Below are 19,357 nucleotides of genomic sequence, written 5' to 3' on the forward strand. Positions count from 1 at the left end.
TTTCACGGAAATCCGTCCATAACTTTTTGAGTTATTTGGTTTAAACAGACAAACCAACCAACCAACAAAACTCGATGAGAACATAACCTCCTTGGCGCAAGGGCGGATCCAGAACACAATTTTTTGGGGGGTCCCAAAAAAATTTGGTCCCCCAAAAAAGTGGGTACAAAAAATTACGGCGTGGGGTTCGGGGCCCGCTTAAGGGCCCCGAAAAAATTTTGGACTCTAGATGCGCTGTGGGGCGATCTGAGGCAATTTCTGACCACTTTAATCAATGTTTTTTTAGGAAAAGATGGTGGTGTACTCATTGCCTGCCTTTATTGCGATGTCACATTAAAAAAAAAAAATTGGTTTCGTTTTTTTTTGGGGGGGGGGGCCATGGCCCCCTTTGCCCCCCCCCCCCCCCCCGGATCCGCCCTTGCCTTGGCGGAGGTAATTATTGACCAGGTTGTTGCCCCGTTTGTATTTCGCTATCTGGATTCAAGGGGGCAACTTTGGACTTTCCCCAACATTTGGCCACGACAACGACAACGACAAGGATGAGAGTTACTGCTCCAGCCGCTGCGATGGCGATGATAGCGTCCATACTTATAACGCTGGTATCCCTAAGATCAGGTGTTGTAGTGGAAGTTGATACACTGGTTGAGGGGTTGATGGTAGCTGCGACAAGCCAAAAGTTTGATAGGAATTACTAAACATGAAAAACAACAGTCTACCTTTGCAAACAGCATTACTAGGCCTACTGAAAGCTCATGCGAATGCACTTCCAACGTGTGACACATATTATTTGACAATTTGATCTCCAGCACTCACGAACAATGTAGTAGTCGAACCCACCATAAGTCCTTCCCAAGTTCGATTGCAGGTCAATCACAGGTCAATAATCCGTATTTCTGATTGAATTAGGACGTCGCAACAGCGCCATTTTCGGGGTACAAAACACAATGTGAATCCCAGGTTATCGACGTAATATGTTGCTATTATTTAGAAAATTACTTTTTTTAGATCTTTTATTTTAGATTTAAATAAAGTTGCTTAATTGATTCAATAACGTTGTATTTCCACTCTTGGTACCCAGAAATGGCGTTTTACAGCCCCTTCGTTCGCTAACAAAAGTCCGATCACAAGTAATAGAGCATGAAAAATATAGGATTTTATTTTCCTATTGGTCATTTGAATAGCTTGTGACTTGACTTAGGACTGGATAACAAATTTAATTGGATAACATTTATAACTGTATTTCTTAAAAAATAATGTACTGCAGAATCAATTATGGTTTGAACTATTTGAAATATAGACTTTAAAAAAAATGCTAAAATTATCTGGTAGGTCTGTGGTTTATTTATGGAAAATTGTCCTATCTCGTTTTATTTGTAAACATTGTAAAACTTGCTTGGACGAAACACATACAGTGGAATTCAACTCTTACCTGTGTCACAATTGCTCCCTATGTATCCTTCCGTACATCTGGAATTACAAAAAATACATAATGCACCATCAAGAAATTTCACTTTTCGAATATAGTTTTTGTTATTCAAATCATTACGTCCTTTGCTTATTTGATGGGTTCTGTGAACGTGACAACTTAATCAGTGGTCGAGATGCGGACTAAAATAGCCTCAAACCACTGTTCTCATCTGACTGGCAAAGTAAGGGGCAGATTGCATAAATCTCCATTTGTAATATCATTAATGTTTCTAGACACAATAGGCCTTTCCCGATCTAACTTCTCGCCCCGTCGTTATTCCCCCCCCCCCAAAAAAAAATAATAACAATCTGATTTAAAAGGCTGCATTTCCATCCTTACTATGGTCTTTTGTCATGAAAGGCACACATCTTCCCAAAATGCCCTTGACGAGCTCGAAATGATCTGGGAAGCTGCGGCGCAACTTGTAGCATATAAGTCATGTACATTTGTAAACGTTTGTCCTATAATGCACAACTAGTCACGTGGTCGTGACTGTCAATTGAAAAAGATTCTCATTTTGTTGGAGTCAGTTGGTGCATGAAGCGTTTCATAGCACGTGGGACACCCAGTTTTGTGCAGTAGGGACCTACTACAGTGCCAGCCCCAATGTGAAAATGAATTGGTAGCTGGTCAGTGGAGACCTATGAAAGTGTCACATCACAGGGCCATGAACCTGAATAACGTGTTGTTCCGAGGGCCTAAGGGACAGGGTAATTGATTTCCATACACGTTTGCTGACGTTTGTTACTAACCAACCAACCGACAGAGAGACATGAGTACTTGTTGAGCTGCTATTTCGCAGCTAAAGGGGTCAAGCAATATTAAGTTTGATAGTATCCCTGCAAATGTTTTCTATTCAACATGGAAAGGGAAAGAGGGTCTGCGTTCAGAATCACAGTGCATAAGATGACTTCGTAAGCAATAGCATGAGAGATAATTTGTGATGGGATATGTCTACGAAAAATGGTTTGGACTTACGTGCATTCTATTTCATCATTGATAATTGAACAGGTACCGCCATTTAAACAAGAGTCGAACTCGCAGAAAAGAGATAATTCTGTATTGAAACAAGACGAATGGCAAAGTGTTTGTGTCAGACAATTAAGTTTGCTAATTCCGATAAATAAAAGTCACTTTTTACTTGAACTGTACTTGCAGGCAATCTACAATGTCCGTTTTCGTGTTCTTTTTGATTTGTTGGAAAATTCCAAGACCTGAGCACATGTTGTGTAAATGTTAATTGTATCCTCCCTGAAGTCTTATCTTTCATCCACACTGCTGTTCATTCAATGTACACAAGATATCTTAAGTGTATAAACTGATAAGAAAAAATATAAGCGTATCAAAATTCACCAATTATCTTTCTCAATATACATGTTCCGTTTCGAGAGTACACTCTAGACAAGAAATCATAATTTGCAGGATTTTTAATTTTAAGGTCGAGTAAAAATGGCTTACCAAATATGACTGAAATTCCGCGGTAAGTGTGAAATACCAAAAACCTGTACGAAATCGGTCTTTTTAAATGAATGTATATGTTTGTCACGTACTAGCTCTCAAAGACACTGAGCGTAAAATAAACTGCTTTATTAGCAAAGAAAGCATTTACAGGCCTTCCACGAGAAAACGATCCCCAACGTGCGTACCGACTACGACAACGGTTCCCAAGTCCAATTCCAAGAGGGCTGAGTTGCCAGAAAAGTAGTTGACAATTGCTTCTTGAACCACATCCTCAGTCACATTCGATGTGTCCGGGAAAAGTAACAGAAATTCCACGTCAATGCTCCCGTTGGTGAAGCCCAGCACTTTGCAGGTAGTTGCATCACTTGATTCAGTCAGGACCTGGGAACGAAATGAGCAAAAGGAGGAGTACAGATACAAGGCTACTGAGATGCAAGACTTGAGTCAATACGGAATTGCTTAAGTCGGTATCTTAAATAATAAGTAAAAAACAAATTAGTTTACATCTTTCCAGAAGACGACAAGGTACACTTTAGCATGCGTTCCACTTCAGTGCCGTATAACAATGCGCGAACACTGCATGTACATTGTACAAAATTAATGTACATGTGTGTGTGCATGTACAGAGCATGTGCATACATGTGGTGCAAGAGTTGCTGTATTACTTGAAAATATTATGTACATGTACGTTTTTAACATGATGATGGTCCGGATTCGACGCATGAGGGCGCGCGTTATGCTGTACGGACGTACGTATGCGCTATGCGTGAATTTAATACAGGCACAGACTGAGCGCAACCCAGACTTGGGCCAAGTCTAGTGAAATGCGCGAGGAAGAATTTCTGACCATTCAAGTCATCCAGTGCAAAAGAAATTGCCAATAAATATAATTTTAGAATTTTAGACGAAAAATAACGCAGCAGGGAATACACAATTCAGAAAACGAAAGGACCGGCCAATTGACATGGTGTCCGACCTCCCTCTCAGTCCTGAGAGTTTCAATATTTCTTCCTCATCATCCAATAGTTGCCGATAACCCAGGCCATCGAAGGACTCAATAGCCCTTTATCATGCTGCCAACATTTCATTCATATTCCCTTTATCCAATCACAGTACTGAATGATAATGTTTTTTGTACAAAAAGGAACCAGACTATTTTTCCATCCAGCCTCGCGTTGGTTATGTTGATTTTGAATGGGAAAACATGAAGATGGCCGCAAGATGATAATGGCCTATAGAGATATTAGCCAATTACCATCTGGAGTATATATATATTCATATTAGTGCTGTAGTTATGAGTCCACTTTTAAGATATCTCCTTTTTTAAGCAAAGGGACGCTGTGTTTATCATGAGGTTTGAATACTTAAAGATTGATTTCCTCTGAGCGTTGTTTACTTACTTCCTGCAACTCAGTCGATAACGTTGTGAATTCCACTGAGGACGTGTTCCGGAGATCTTCCGTGAACTTTGCCACTGTTCCATTGATGCGGATAACTTTTAAGCTTCCTATGAATCTATGAAGCTCTGTTCCGTTTAAAGGACAAAAAAAAAATATTATTTGTAAAAAGCGGAAATATTTAATTTTAGTCAATTCAGTAATACCTAAGGTTGAGAAAGAAATCAAAATGGCGTTTTATATTAAGTTAAAAACAATGTTGTTTACAATGTTTTCAAAGTACCTATTTATTTATTTCTAATTATATCATACATCATACAACAGCGCAAACGCCAAAGACGGATGGATAATTGATTAATTTACAGTAAAGAAATATAAATTAGCAAATTTGCATAATTATCAAGACATCAAAACATTAAATTAATGATACAAAAAAAAAATGCACAAGATGAAACAGGCTCACTCTGTGCTTGACTATCAAAACATGATCAAGTCTTGGAAACCAATGCGTCATTTTCTTGGATATTTAAAGTCCTGTTTTACAATAAATGAATGAATAATGTTTAAAATAATGAAACAAATGACATGAAAAGCTTTTTATCCAGGCTTTTTATTTTGGTCCCATGTATCCGGGCATGGAGTCGCTGTATGGTCACGGTGGTCATCAGTTTCGGTGAGGGATGCATTGTGCCGGCTAAAGTACAAAACAAACCACTCATGACGGTTACTGAACTGGACTAGCGCTATGCCTACACCATTGATGGGGGCTACACCATTGATGGGTCATCGTGAGTGTATAGTGACTGTGTACCTGAATTGGTCTTGCACGTCTGGTACTTCAACCAGAAAAGAAGGAACAGGCGTCTGCTCATGTGAAATCAACCGGATGATTGCTCAACAAGTACTTACTCTGACATCGGGCATTATGCAGCGTCCACCCATCCAGACAGTTCTCACAGTGTGACTGTCCAGGCCTGTCGTGAACACAGTCCACAAAACTCCGATTCCTACAGGATTGCTTAACGGTGCTGTCCAAGCAAGGGAATATTTCTGAGAAACAGGTAAATTAAAGAGAATACAATGATACCAAATAATACCTGTAAGTGACATCTGATTCACTATACACTACGAACACATGGCATTGTGGATTGTTTATCTCAGATAGTTCAAATGACTGGATGTGCCAGTTGTTGGTGATGTGAGGTGTAGGCTCCAGAATGATGTTACTTGAACTGAGAAGGGTTATATAGGATTATACCTCTAGGCCTATATAAATCCAATCTTTAAAAAGTAACACTGATTCCAGATTTCGGAGCCAGTAAAAGGGAGGTCGAGTGTTCGAATCCCACCGGAGTGAGCTTATGACTTTTCCACAAGCCCTTGAAAAGCACGGAGTATACACGTACACAGTTCACGAAATAATGTCCGGCCGAAGGTCCGGGTAAACAGCTTAGATTGAAAATATGATACTTTCCATACACTTAGCCAAACGTCATAGTCCAACGTGAACTTATGTTTTCGATGATTGAATATTCTTTGCTCCGTCGACCTGCTCTTCTCAGTATCGTAATATAATGGACAAATGATGAGTGTCATTGTTAACAGGTCATTTCACATGCCTGAATTCTTGTATTGCACCTCTTTGAAAACTGATATCAAATCTTGACAATTGCTTTTCCAATCAGACAACGCTTGAGATACCCCGGAGCACGTAGTCATGCATGCATCTCTCAATAGCCTTTATTGCAAAGCTTTAGGGCCTGCTGTCTTGGACAGTATTCATGCGCTGTCCTGACGGCATTCCTTCTTCATACGGTATAATTACCTTCACACTGGGTAGCGTTTGTCGTTTTCTCGTAACCATCTTCACAGTCACATCGGTAGGAGTTTAGGGTATCTGTGCAGACAGCATGCTCCCCACATATAGCCAATTCATTAGCACATCTAGCCTCAGCATCTTCACAGACAAAAAGGAATGTGAGCTTTTCACTTGTGAGCTTATTAAAATCATAATTTGGGAGTATTGTACTTGCCACAAGCCTAACTGTTAAATGATTGCTGTAGACTACAGGATTTCTGCTTTTTGCCGTGTTTCAAATTGGTTTTGTTGTTTACGGTATTGGAGACCACTTCACAATCACTTTTCAGGGTAGAGTTAAAATTAAGCTAATTCATAATAAATTTATTTATTCTCTTAGCATAAATATTGATAAATGAGACGATGAAGACATGAAAGTTTCTTGACCGAAACATAAATGTCTAATTTCAATTCTGGTCAGGCACACAAGATCAGACTGCCTCATCACTGCAGAGCAGGGTCACATGGCTTCAATTATTAAAACCCCTCTCATTTTTTTTTCAGAAGAGATTTGAAAACATGGAATATATGTGATGATAATTCGCTTTTATGCCTACCAGTTTGAGTATTGGAGACTTGTGTGGTGACGCCCATCATCTCAGTACTTGCCTCAATCCCTGATTCAGTGCTCATGTCTGTCAATGGGTTCTGAGACGTTGCAACAAACTGCAAGACCTCATATGTTGCATAGCCTGTTGAGTCAGTTAACCAGGCTTCGGTAGTTGTTGATTCCATGGTCGAATGATCATCCATAGTGGCAACCTCAGATTTGGTTGACATGGATTTGTCAGTAGTACTTTCTTCTGTTGTAACTTCACTGGTAGGGATAGCTGACTCTGCAGGAGACGTTTGGGGATCAACTGGGGAAGTTTCAACTGGTGTATCGATGGTGGAGTCATCAGATGAACCCCCAACTTGGGTGACTGAAGGGGATTTGACTGACCCACTTTCTTCCTTGTTAGTTGTAGGTTGTATAGAGGTAGATGATGACGTAGTGCTGACTCGCTCAAATGGCGGGCCCATGTTTGTAGCATAAAGTGTTTCCGTTGCAGTACCAAACTTAACTTCAGTTGTAGTTTCCGTGGGAGAATGTTCCACTTTCGTTCCGTCTTCAGTAACTGAAGTTGTAACCTCTGATTCGGTGGATGTAGATTTCGTAATGGAGTTTTCTGCTGCGGACTCACTTGTACTAAGTAATTCGGCCTTCGTAGATGTGGATTCAACTGAGGAACTTTCAGCTTGTGTGATGATGGATCCACCTGAAGAACTTCCGGCCTGACTGATTGTTGGGGATTGTACTGACCCACTTTCTGCTTGAATGGTTGCAGACTGTGTGGAGGTAGCTAAGGATTCAGTGCTGAAACTGTCAAATAGTGCGGCTGTGTTATCTGCATCCATCGTTTCTGTTGAGCTACCTAACTTAAGTTCTGTTGAAGATTCCTTGGAAGAATATTCTGCTTCTTCAGTTACTGAATCGGTAACTTCAGATTTGGTGGATTTAGATATCGTGATGTAGGTTTCCTCTGTAGGTTCATTTGTGGTAAGAAACAGGTCGGCTCGGGTAGCTTTGGAATCAACTGTGGACGTTTCAGCTTGAGTAATTATGGATTCTAGGGAAAACCCTTCATCTTGAGTTGTGGGTGAGACACTGTCTGTTGTCTTAGTTTTAGATTCTACGGGAAAAGTTGAATCAAAAAGGAAATTCGTGGACAGGGTTGTTGTGGAATGAACCGTGGCAGTTTCAGCTTGAGTAATTATGGATTCTAGGGAAAACCCTTCAGCTTGGGCAGTTGTGGGTGATTTACTGTTTGTGTATTCTACGGATAAAGTTGTTGAATCAAAAAGGAACTTGTTGGTCAGGGAAGTTGAAGAATCAAAAAGGAACTTGTTGGTCAGGGAAGTTGAAGAATCAAATGTCGCAGTTTCAGCTTGAGTAATTATGGATTCTAAGGAAAGCCCTTCAGCTTGAGGAGTTGTGGGTGAGCCACTGTCTGTTGTCTTAGTTTTAGATTCTACGGGAAATGTTGTTGATTCAAAAAGGAAATTCTCGGTCAGGGCAGTTATGGAATCAACTGTGGCAGTTTCAGCTTGTGTAATTATGGATTCTAAGGAAAACCATTCAGCTTTGGCAGTTGTGGATGAGCTACAGTCTGTTGACTTAGTTGTAGATTCTACGGGAGCAGTTGTTGATACAGGAGAAGTTTTTGAATCAAATTCGTGAAGGAAATTCGTGGTCAGGCTTGTTGTGGAATGAACTGTGGCAGGTTCAGCTTGAGTGGATTCTAAGGAAACCCCTTTAGCTTGGGCAGTCATGGTTGAGCTACTGTCTGTTGACTTAGTTGTAGATTCTACGGGAAAAGTTGTTGATTCAAGAAAGAATTTCTCGGTCGGGGCAGTTATGGAGTCAACTGTGGCAGTTTCAGCTTGTGTAATTATGGAATCTAAGGAAAACCCTTCAACGTTGGCAGTTGTGGATAAGCTACTGTCTGTTGACTTAGTTGTAGATTCTACGGGAGCGGTTGTTAATGCGGGAGAAGTTGTTGAATCAAAAACGAAATTCTCGGTCAGGGCAATTATGGAATCAGCAGAAGGAACTCCAGTCTGGATTGTTGTTTGTGGTGTCATCAATAGACCATCATTTTCAGAAGTTATAGAATCAAGCAAGGTACTCCCTGCTTGGGTAGATGTGAAGGTTGCCAGAGGACGCCCTGTTTGGATAGTTGTTGACTCTGCGGTAATTTTGGATGTAACAGGTTCTGAGGCAGTTGTGAAATCATCTTGTGAAGTTGTAGATTCGAGTAAGGTTCCTCCTGCCAGAGCAGATGTGGATTGGAGTAATGAGCTATCCGTTCCCACAGCTAACTCCGTCGTGTCGACTTCCTGGACTTTGGTACTCGGTTCAACATAGGCTATTTCTGTTGTTGAATCCTGGGTGGTTGTGATCTGTTCACCTATCGAAATATATGATAGAAAACACGATGTTTACTGAACACTGTAATTAGCTTTACTCCAATGTTACCCTTAATACAAATTATACGAGTAATATTGACACCGAATGCTAGGTACACAAAATTTCCTTTATTGAGCTATTTGCATTAACCATAAAATTGTGGCATTACCTTCGATTACGCATCGAACTCCAGCATCTTCCAAATGTCCACAGTCATTTACCCCCAGCCCATCATGCTGACAATCGAAGACTGTTTCCTCGTCACCAGCACACGACACTTCATCAAGCAGTATTTCCATCTCGGAAGTGCCTCCACCAAAGCCAGCGTGAGTCACGGCTTCTATCGCCCCAGGAAAGCCGAGTTGACGACAGATGACAATGGCATCTGTAATGTCCCAGTCATCATCGCAGACAGTTCCCCAGGCACCAAAACCGAACACCTCAACGCGCCCTTCTGACGAATTTGATCCGCCCATCAAACGAACTTGTAACAAAAACCGAAAATGAAATTAATCAAATTTGTGTTTTGTTTAATAATGTAATGTTTTCCATTGTATCATCGATCTCAAAGCGCTTTATAATAATTCCCCCGGTCATCAGGCCGCGACACCACGCGGCAGGCGATATCAGCGTACATTCAGCCTCTACCCTTACAGGTACCCATTTATACTCCTGGGTGGAGAGAGGCAATTGTAGTTATGTGTTTTGCCTAAGGGCACAAACACCATATGTTCCTGGCAGGGCTCGAACCCACGCGCGCATATCGTGCATGAGTCAAACACCATAACCACTGGTACATGATGTCTCACCTTATTCTGTTGGTTTCCCCTGGGGTATCAATTGAGGGTTTTCTGTAACCTCTAAAAAATTAAACTTGAGATTTGCTCTCCACTCTGTTTCTTCAGGATTACATTTCTTTGGATTAGACACTTTCAGGGGCAAGTTTCTAGAAGTGAATAGATAGAGGTGATAGGCATGTGGCGAAGTCCCATTTTTAAGGTTTTTTTTATTTAATTGATGCGACCGTTGGTGGGTGTGACTCTGTCAAAGATTTTATCCGCCTTGTGCAGAAGTACCCCCGGTTGAAAACAGAGAGGCTGTAGGAAGCCATTAAATCGGTTTCAATTTGGCGCCATCGTGCTTTGCGACCTGTGAGCGGCGATTTGTTTCCCATACCACTGATTCGCTATGGGCTGATACTGAACTGAAGCACTATACCGAGTTGCAAGTCAGGTTCTCGGATTTTCTTTCCCTTGAAAAAAATCCTCCAAACCACAACTTGGTGAAAAAAAATGGGAATCGATCTCGCACCACCGGATTAGTAATCCGGTGCAGTATCCACGACACTTCAGCAGTAATTCGATCGAGAAGGAAGTTATATAACCATTACCTTATTGAATGTATAGCGCCTCCAACATATTTATATTATAATAATATCGAATAAGTGGTATGGCCAAATAAACTGCTATAGTGTGAACCAGCGAAGTGCATGCCCCAATAAAGAAGCCACTGTTGCTAGGCAAATTGCGCCCTCTCTTGGTCAAGCACGGAGCTCATAAAACTACACAGCTCTGGTAGTAGCACTTGTCTATAAAGGGGCAGGTTACAGGACTATATCCGTATCAACATGCAGCCTTACACACATTTGTGCATACAATTGGTAGAAGTTCAGAAGGAAATAAAACTACTTTGAAGCACGCAAAGCGGACTGAGCATGCTACTACCTGCAAAAAAAAGTGTATCAAATAACTTGTAATGTTTAAAGAGAGAACGTAAACTGTCTTGTTTAATATAGGAATTATTTTGAGATCTTGGGGTTTCCTATAGATCTTGATAGATTGGGTTTTTGTCACACAAAAGACTTCTGCGTGCCATATGAATTAGTAGTTATGCCTAACAGTGAGATGAATGTATTCTTACCATTGATGTCACATCGAACTCCAGCATCGTCACCATGACCACAGTCATGTATCCCCAGCCCATCATGCTGACAATCAAATATGGTTTCCTCGTCACCTGTGCACGACACTTCATCCAACAGTATTATCATGTCGGAAGCGCCTTCACCAAAGCCAGCGTGAGTCACGGCTTCTATCGCCTCAGGAAAGCCAAGTTGACGACAGATGACAGTGGCCTCTGTAATGTCCCAGTTGTCATCGCAGACAGTTCCTGTGGCACCATGCGATACGATCTCAACGCGTCCTTCTGACGAATCTGATCCATCCACCAAACGAACTGGCAACAAAAACAGTTGATCAACCATGATAACCTGATATCCTTATAGCTACCCTTGAGTTTATTCACGAGGCAACCATATTAAATTGAGGGTGAGGTAAAATCTTCATTTTTGGAACTTGCGAAGAGAAATGAAAGCAGTAACATAAAGTTTATTACAAATAATACCAGCTTGACACCCAGATGTTTTAAGCCACATTAAAAAAAAATCCAAACTAAGGCTAGAATGTATAAATAGTCTGGCACTATCCCATTCAACAGTTCACAATTTATAAAATACATTCAGGAAACACGACCAATGTGGCTTCCTCATGAATATAGGGTCCATGCTTTTTATTTCTTGCCATTTTGGCGATTCTGGCCCATGCACTGTACTTTTTCCACTTGGTCGAAAGCCCGTCATGATTGCCAACCTGATTAAAGGTTGCAGGATTCAAACAGTCACGTGCCCCTCAAAATTTAAAGTAAAGGCAACTGTATTGATGATCTGTGCAGAATGACGGGATAATTCGATTAGCCCTATTTTTGTGCTTGATGTTTCGAATGAATTGAAACATTGGCCCGGAGAACATACCTTCATTACATCTTTTTAAGTTTAGTCGGGACTACTTTAAGAACCTTAAAGCTTCGACCCACAGAATTCAGGTCAAAAAAACCCTCTTCCAAGGTGCTTTTCATAGAGGATTTTCTTTGTTCGTTGATTGCAGTAACTGTTTTATTTTAGTTGTCATGCTCGACTCATATCAAATACTTTTGAGACGATTGTTGTGACTGGCAGAATTGACAGAAACATTAACAATTGCAGTGCAGTGGTCACAGAATGTTATATTGGAGACGATAGTGTTAATGATAAGTACTGTGATGATAATGACGTTCTGGAGATGTGAAGAATAGCAACAGTTTTTTTAAGGATTACAAACTGTGAAGCTACTGTGTACGCATGGTTCAAGTCTAGTCTTCAAAAATATCAGGTACAAGAGTAAAATGCAATGGATAAACAATAATTCTCAATTCAACTGTTTGATTTTAGACCTTTTCTATACTCAAGAAAATAGCATTGTGGCGCAATACGAAAGTTGAGTTTAAAAATATACCGCAAAAAAACTGCTTAGAATAGTTGTACTGAAGATTATTTAGGAGCTTCGTACAAAGTATATTGTATCTGTCTACCTGTGCACTTGATTGCAAGAGAAGACATGAACTAGCACATACGCTGTATTTCAATGAGTAAATATTTCAACATCTTGCGCTGTCGATGTAAATACAAACAACTGATATGTGTAATACGGTCAACCTCCCAAATATTCAATAAACACCTTGATAGCAGTTAACGAGACACAACTGTGACATTACCTTTGATTACACATCGAACTCCAGCATCGTCACTATGTCTACAATTAGTTATCCCGACTCCATTATGCTGACAGTCAAATATTGTTTCCTCGTCACCTGTGCACGACACTTCATCCAGCAGTATTTCCATCTCAGAAGCGCCTCCGCCAAAGCCAGCGTTAGTCACGGCTTCTATCGCCCCAGGAAAGCCAAGATGACGACAGATGACAATGGCATCTGTAATGTCCCAGTTGTCGTCGCAGACAGTTCCCCAGGCACCTTGAGAAAACACCTCAACGCGCCCTTCTGACGAATCTGATCCATTCACTAAACCAACTTAGGAACAAAAGGAAAACGAGAAATCAATTGCATTTGATTTTGGTTTCTGGTCCTACCTGATTTTATTTGTTTTCCCTACGGTATTTTTTTTTTGGGGGGGGGGCTCTTCTAAGTCTATGTAGTAGAAAATGCCGTGGTCTATGATATGTGAGCAGATTCGCTGATTAATTAGGCAAGACAACCGCCTCTTAATTGACCTCTAGATTTTGACCAATCAGCGGGGCGCTTTCTATATCGGGTCTTCGGTCTTCACCCGTTGCGCGTCATAGACAATGGTAAAAAACCTGTGTCACGCGCTCTGTATCATGTTACGCAATAATGCGCCCGGCTGTTGTTGTATTACAAAACACTGCGTTGGAATTGACCAACCAAAGCATTTAGTCCTGATTTGGGAATGAAATGACATCACGATTTAGTAAAGTCGACTCCGATTTGCTGGCGCGCGGCTTGCATATATCTGCATGTCTAGACCATAGACATATAATATCTATGGTCTAGACATATCAGACGTTATACAGGGGGCTCTTGGCTCCGTGGATAACGGGTGATACCATAGGGTCTTCTCTGATCTGTAACTTAAACTGAACAACTCTACGAATGTTTTCTCTCCACTTTAAATTTCTTCAGTGTTAAAGTATTGTTCAGGCGGGTACGTTGAAAATTGTGTTCATTTATAGGGGGGTCTCTGGCTTTTGGGGCATTATAAAAGTTATGAACTTTCCAATGGGACATTGATCGAAAAATGGTTACGTCACCTTAGAGTTGCGTTTTCCCCATACGTTTTGTACACGTATTCGTTTAACCATGCACTTTGGCACTTTCTTAAATCTAATCGACTTTAGACTTGGCACATACTTGGACTACCACCCACAGATGGTCCTAGAAGAAATTCGTCGTCGTGACGTTATCAGGTGTCAGGTTATGTCACATTAAAGATGCATTTTCCCCCATACGTTTTAAACCGAACAACTCGACGAATGTTTTCTCTCCACTTTAAGTTTCTTCAGTGTGACAGTATTGTTCGAGCGGTTACGTTGAAAAAAAATCATTTAAAAGGGGGGTCTGGGGGGTTGGGGGAGGGAAGTAGGGAGGGAGGATTGAAAAAAAATCGATCCACACTTTGTTTCAATTCACTTGACTCAAGTCGAAGTTAAGTCAATATCCACAACGCACACTGCCATCACAACATTCTTTCGGGGACATTATATTCTTTGAAAATTCGTTCGGAAAGAAATTAAAAATGTGAAAAAAATCACGGGGATACTACTTAATGACTTCATTACCAATGAATACATGTGTGCTTGTGATCGACATGTGGTGAAGGTCCCTTTTTAAAGCTTATTCTATCACTGCGCACTTGTATTGTGTTCAAACAATCGGTGGATTGGTATGACATCCGTTCAAGGTCAATAGAGACTATATAGGTATCAACAGCTTTTCAGCAAATTGGCGACGCCCATGGACTGAGCATGCTAGTACCGTTTATGTCTACAAAAGAACTTATAATGATTGAGGATGAACTATTTAAAACATGAGTAATATTTAGATCTCCAATATACACGTTTATTGTGGGTTGTGTGAAATATCCGATACAAAAAAGACATCTGCAATCCATATAATAATAATAACAATAATAATAATAACGGAAATTTATACTGCGCCATTATCCGCCATAAATGACGCTCATGGCGCAAACAAAAATTATATCAAATCAGACATAACAAAACAATTAAATAAAATATATTCTTAGCTGCACCTTTGATGTCACATCGAACTCCAGCATCTTCCAAATGTCCACAGTTATTTACCCCCAGCCCATCATGCTGACAATCGAAGACTGTTTCCTCGTCACCAGCACACGACACTTCATCAAGCAGTATTTCCATCTCGGAAGTGCCTCCACCAAAGCCAGCGTGAGTCACGGCTTCTATCGCCCCAGGAAAGCCGAGTTGACGACAGATGACAATGGCATCTGTAATGTCCCAGCCGTCATCGCAGACAGTTCCCCAGGCACCAAAACCGAACACCTCAACGCGCCCTTCTGACGAATCTGATCCACCCGCCAAACGAACTTTAAAAGTGAAAAAAAAACTATGAGCAGTTTACAACAGTATTATCAAACAATGTCGTCGTTCCAGCCGAAATGCGTATTTCTTTATTTGTTTATTTTTTTGGCAGCATACATCGTATTTTAACCAATTACATCATGCACCCTTTATATGAATATTGATCACGCTGTGTGGATGGCAGCAGGTTCTCGATGTTTTCCCTGCAATTGAACCTATCCCAACCAAAAAAATGTTTGATGAAAATGGGCACAGGCTCGAACCACAGATCGTGCGATCCATAGTTCATTCCACTATCCACTAGGCCACTGTGGCAGCTCGACGAAATCCGTTCTTTGTAATCCTTCAATTTTTATTCATGACTGAGTGCTAGCAATGGTGTGTCGTCATTATTCTTTTCTATAAATAAACAACGAACTAGCTAAATCCATTGACGATGTGTGCTGTAAATAAAAACACCGCAGCCGGGTTGCACATCTTTTTTTCCCCAAACGACATCCGTTTCCCATCCTCTTATCAGTCATTACATGCATATCTAATGCCTTGTTCTCCACAACACACTCACAAACCCAAGATAGTCTTTACGTCTTGTGAGAAATGTTCCTACCTCACTCTAGTTATTTAAAAGGTAAAATGACAAGAAGTGAAAAATGCTCACTGAGATTCGAACTCGGATCACCTGATTAGAAGTCAGGACTACTTCCAACCAGTCCACGAATCAGCTGCCAATCGTCGGTGATTTAAACACCATTATTCCTTGTTATCCGGTTCGTTAGTGTGACGTCACCTCCAGCACTTTTTGCACGATTTGAACCGGAAGTTAACGCAGTTCGAGCGTTTGCAGCCAATGGGCGCTAGTAATCAGTGGTGTGCGCGCGTGTATGACGTTTTTACTAACGAACCGGATATAACTTATTCTTTAAAGCCCCGGAGATCATGAATATGCATAACTCAGAGAGAGCACCCTCTTTTGATATTGTCCGATCTCGTTTGGGGAACAAAATTCGCAGCCGGGCTGTGTCCAAAGAAATAGACCAGGATTAGAGCGATTCATAAAACGATTAGAGATGACATAATTATGCGAAATTGACATATGCGTAATTGACAAGGAAATTATGTTCTGAAAGTGCATAATTCCACGGTCTTTCTTTAGTAACCATGCTTTCGTCGAGGAAATACTTTTTACTATATCTTTATGAATAAGAGCCATTGACTGGTAGACTGGTAGGCCTGTGTCTGGATATCAGTCAAGTGACTTAAGAGATGGCTTCCATCCCACATGGTTTGGCACACATTCAGTAAAATTTGAAACTGGTCAGTACTATCTTTGCGAAGTAAATGCGAACAAGAATAAAGCAGCTGAACTAATGATAATCCCGTGCACGTATTTTTTAAAACCATTATTGGTTGCTCTGGATTAAGCATAGCCCCTTAATCGCTTTGGTTTTGATAAACTATTCACATGAATAAACCAAGCCTAACTCGATGTTGGTTTTTAGTTAACGAACAATGATCTTACCACCAACTTCACAGCGGACTCCGGCATCTTGGCTATGGGAACAGACGTTGTTCCCAACCACGTCGCGTTCACATTCAAATATCGAATCTTCGTTACCCGAACAAGTCACGTCAAGCAGAATTGGGACATCGTCATCAGCCGGACCGAAGGCAGCGTTGGTCAGTGCTTCCGTCGCGCTGCGGTAACCCAGCTGGCGACAGGTGACATTGGCACTGAGCAGATCCCAATTATTGTCGCAAACAGTTCCCCACGCATGATCCACAAATACCTCCACACCTCCTTCATATGTGGTCGAACCGCCCGTCAAACGAACTAAATGATAAAAGGGGGAACCAACAAAAGCAATTCTTTACATGTATGTACCATAAAACTATCATATTAATGCAATTTTGCCTGACTCAAATATTCACAAGAAACTTTAATAAGAGATGTAAATTCAAATTGTCGCTTCAAAAAATTTAAAGCCAATGTTTCCGTATCCCATTGTACACTGTAACGTGCAGAAATGGACTGTAACGATTGTGTGCAATGCGGGGAGGGGCTTATAACTGCTCATCAAAGTTTAAGCTTAAGTTTGTAATTATTAGGCCTACGTTAACAAAAAAAATTTTTTAATCTGATCACATCATTTTACTTGACTTCATTGTAATGACATCAAGAGGTAGTCAAGGGACGTCCTATAATTTTGAGTGACGTTGGAAGGTTAATTGAGAAGTACATTTTACAGTGATGGTAATTCGGCCAAGACCAATAAAATTAACGTCCTTGTCTTAATGCACTGAGTGAAGACGAATGTGAGCTGGTCACTTGGGGCGAAGGCAAGAGACAAATACTTGGTTCTCTTCCTTAACTAACGGGCATTTTAAGTCCAATAATTAACAACTTAACAAACACAACTTAACACCACACAAAGATATCAAATAATTAACAACTAACACACACAACTTAACACAACACAAATATACGCACTTCGAAACCATTGGTGAAGTTGCATGATATGATATAGCTGGGGTCTACCCGATGTTCCCAAATACCTCTGTGACCCAAAATCCCTAAGGTTAGGGTTAGGGTTAGATATGGTTAGGGTTAGGGCTAGGGTTAGGGAACATAGGTATTGGGGAACATAGGTATTGGGGAACATATTAATGCACCCATATAGCCTATCACCGTTGGTCATTCCTCAGACGCTACTCCAAAGCATACATGCAACCATTTTGCGTCAATATAAGCGGTGGTCTTTGCCACTCACCAAGCGCATCATAGCACACAACGCCTGCATCCTCGCTATGGTAGCAGTTACTGATCCCAATCCCCCGATGGTAGCATTCTCCCAAATGCTTCTCATTGCCAGTGCACTTTAACTCATCCAGCAGTACATCGCCTGTGCCAGGACCGAAGGCAGCTGACGACTTGGTCGTCAGGACGCTGTTGTAACCAAGTTGACGACAAACCACGATGCCATCTTGTGCATTCCAATTATCATCACAGATTGTTCCCCAGTTGCCAAGGGCGAAAACTTCTACCCGACCCTCATGGGGACCTGAGCCGTCGACAAGTCGAACGCCCTCTAAGGACTCTGAAAGGAAAATCGACAGAGAAATGAATTTGGTAATTTACAGGATAGTGGGGTTGAACAGGTTTATTACGGTACATTATAGGCCTCGCGTTGAACTTATCATATTGATCTTTCTTATATATTTTTGTTTATTTCAACAACTCTAGAATAATTTGCAGTAAAGTCAATGCACAAAACCAACTTCTACAAGTTATTTCTACGTTTCGGGTGTTTTCTTTTGAAGGAGATTAACATCTGAAGAGATTTATTCATTTCCCCCAATTGAAATGCGCAGAAGCGGTAACCGATTACCAAGAAAAGAAGTCATGATACTGACTGCCAGTAATACCAAAAGGCACATAAAGATACGTGATGACTGCTTTGTCGTCATGATTATTGAAACACCCCCCCCCCCCCCTCCCCATGACACTTGTGACTGAAATGGTTAGGTCATTGTCTGGCAAGTCACAGCGATATTGTCTAACAACAACCACATACCAGATGATACGACTTGGCAACGCACCCCGGCGTCAAGCTCATGATAGCAGTCGGGAACCGTAAAGCCGTGATTGGGGCAATCAAACAAAGATGCTTCGTCCCCATCGCAGTCAAGATAGTCAAGGAATAAGGCCTGATCCTCATCGCCAACGCCGTATACAGCCGAAGAAGCTTCCAAGGCGCCCTGAAAGCCGAGATCGCGACACAGCACGGTGGCGTCATCTATGTCCCAGTTCTCATGTCTTCCGCAAACAGTCGCCCAGCCACCATTGACGAACACCTCAACGCGTCCTTCGCTTGTCTTTGAACCATTCACCAAGCGAACTTCAAGTCAAAGAAAAATTTATGAATTTCACTATTAAAATAACCGGACTTTGGTTTAGAAACTTATTTGTGGTTCGCTTACTACATGTATTAAAACAGAATCTGATTTTTCCAGGCCTTTTATATCAAGGACTATATGAGTTTTCATCTAAGGTGCAATTCTGCTGGAGGAAGAAGATCAATTATTATAAATAGTCCTTTTTTCTCCCTTTGGTCTTTTTTCCAAGACCAATTTGGCGAATGTTTTCTCATCAACACCCGAGGCCGGTTGATTATTTTCGTTACGTCCTGTGTTTGTCGATGCTGATGTCAGTTCGAAAATGTGCGTGTGTAGCTTTCCAGAACAATATAAAAC

General features: G+C 41.1%; 1 protein-coding gene across 1 annotated transcript in view; it reads right to left on the reverse strand.

The window, feature by feature from the left end:
- Window positions 1-411: 411 nt before the first annotated feature.
- The window catches only part of LOC119741307, a 37,633-nt gene continuing 18,687 nt past the window's right edge, over window positions 412-19,357 (reverse strand). The window contains exons 12-26 of the mRNA XM_038217058.1: window positions 18,679-19,002; window positions 17,875-18,201; window positions 16,626-16,937; window positions 14,797-15,111; window positions 12,723-13,037; window positions 11,055-11,369; window positions 9,304-9,618; window positions 6,742-9,135; window positions 6,152-6,283; window positions 5,236-5,376; window positions 4,330-4,454; window positions 3,115-3,310; window positions 2,447-2,525; window positions 1,430-1,467; window positions 412-660 (exon numbers count right to left, since the gene is read on the reverse strand). Coding sequence (XP_038072986.1) covers window positions 437-660; window positions 1,430-1,467; window positions 2,447-2,525; window positions 3,115-3,310; window positions 4,330-4,454; window positions 5,236-5,376; window positions 6,152-6,283; window positions 6,742-9,135; window positions 9,304-9,618; window positions 11,055-11,369; window positions 12,723-13,037; window positions 14,797-15,111; window positions 16,626-16,937; window positions 17,875-18,201; window positions 18,679-19,002 — 5,552 coding nt within the window. The 3' untranslated portion in view covers window positions 412-436. The remainder of the gene's footprint in view (window positions 661-1,429; window positions 1,468-2,446; window positions 2,526-3,114; window positions 3,311-4,329; window positions 4,455-5,235; window positions 5,377-6,151; window positions 6,284-6,741; window positions 9,136-9,303; window positions 9,619-11,054; window positions 11,370-12,722; window positions 13,038-14,796; window positions 15,112-16,625; window positions 16,938-17,874; window positions 18,202-18,678; window positions 19,003-19,357) is intronic.

Source organism: Patiria miniata, unplaced genomic scaffold (genome assembly GCF_015706575.1).
Source record: "Patiria miniata isolate m_02_andy unplaced genomic scaffold, ASM1570657v1 HiC_scaffold_5, whole genome shotgun sequence".
NCBI classification, from domain to species: Eukaryota; Metazoa; Echinodermata; class Asteroidea; order Valvatida; family Asterinidae; genus Patiria; species Patiria miniata.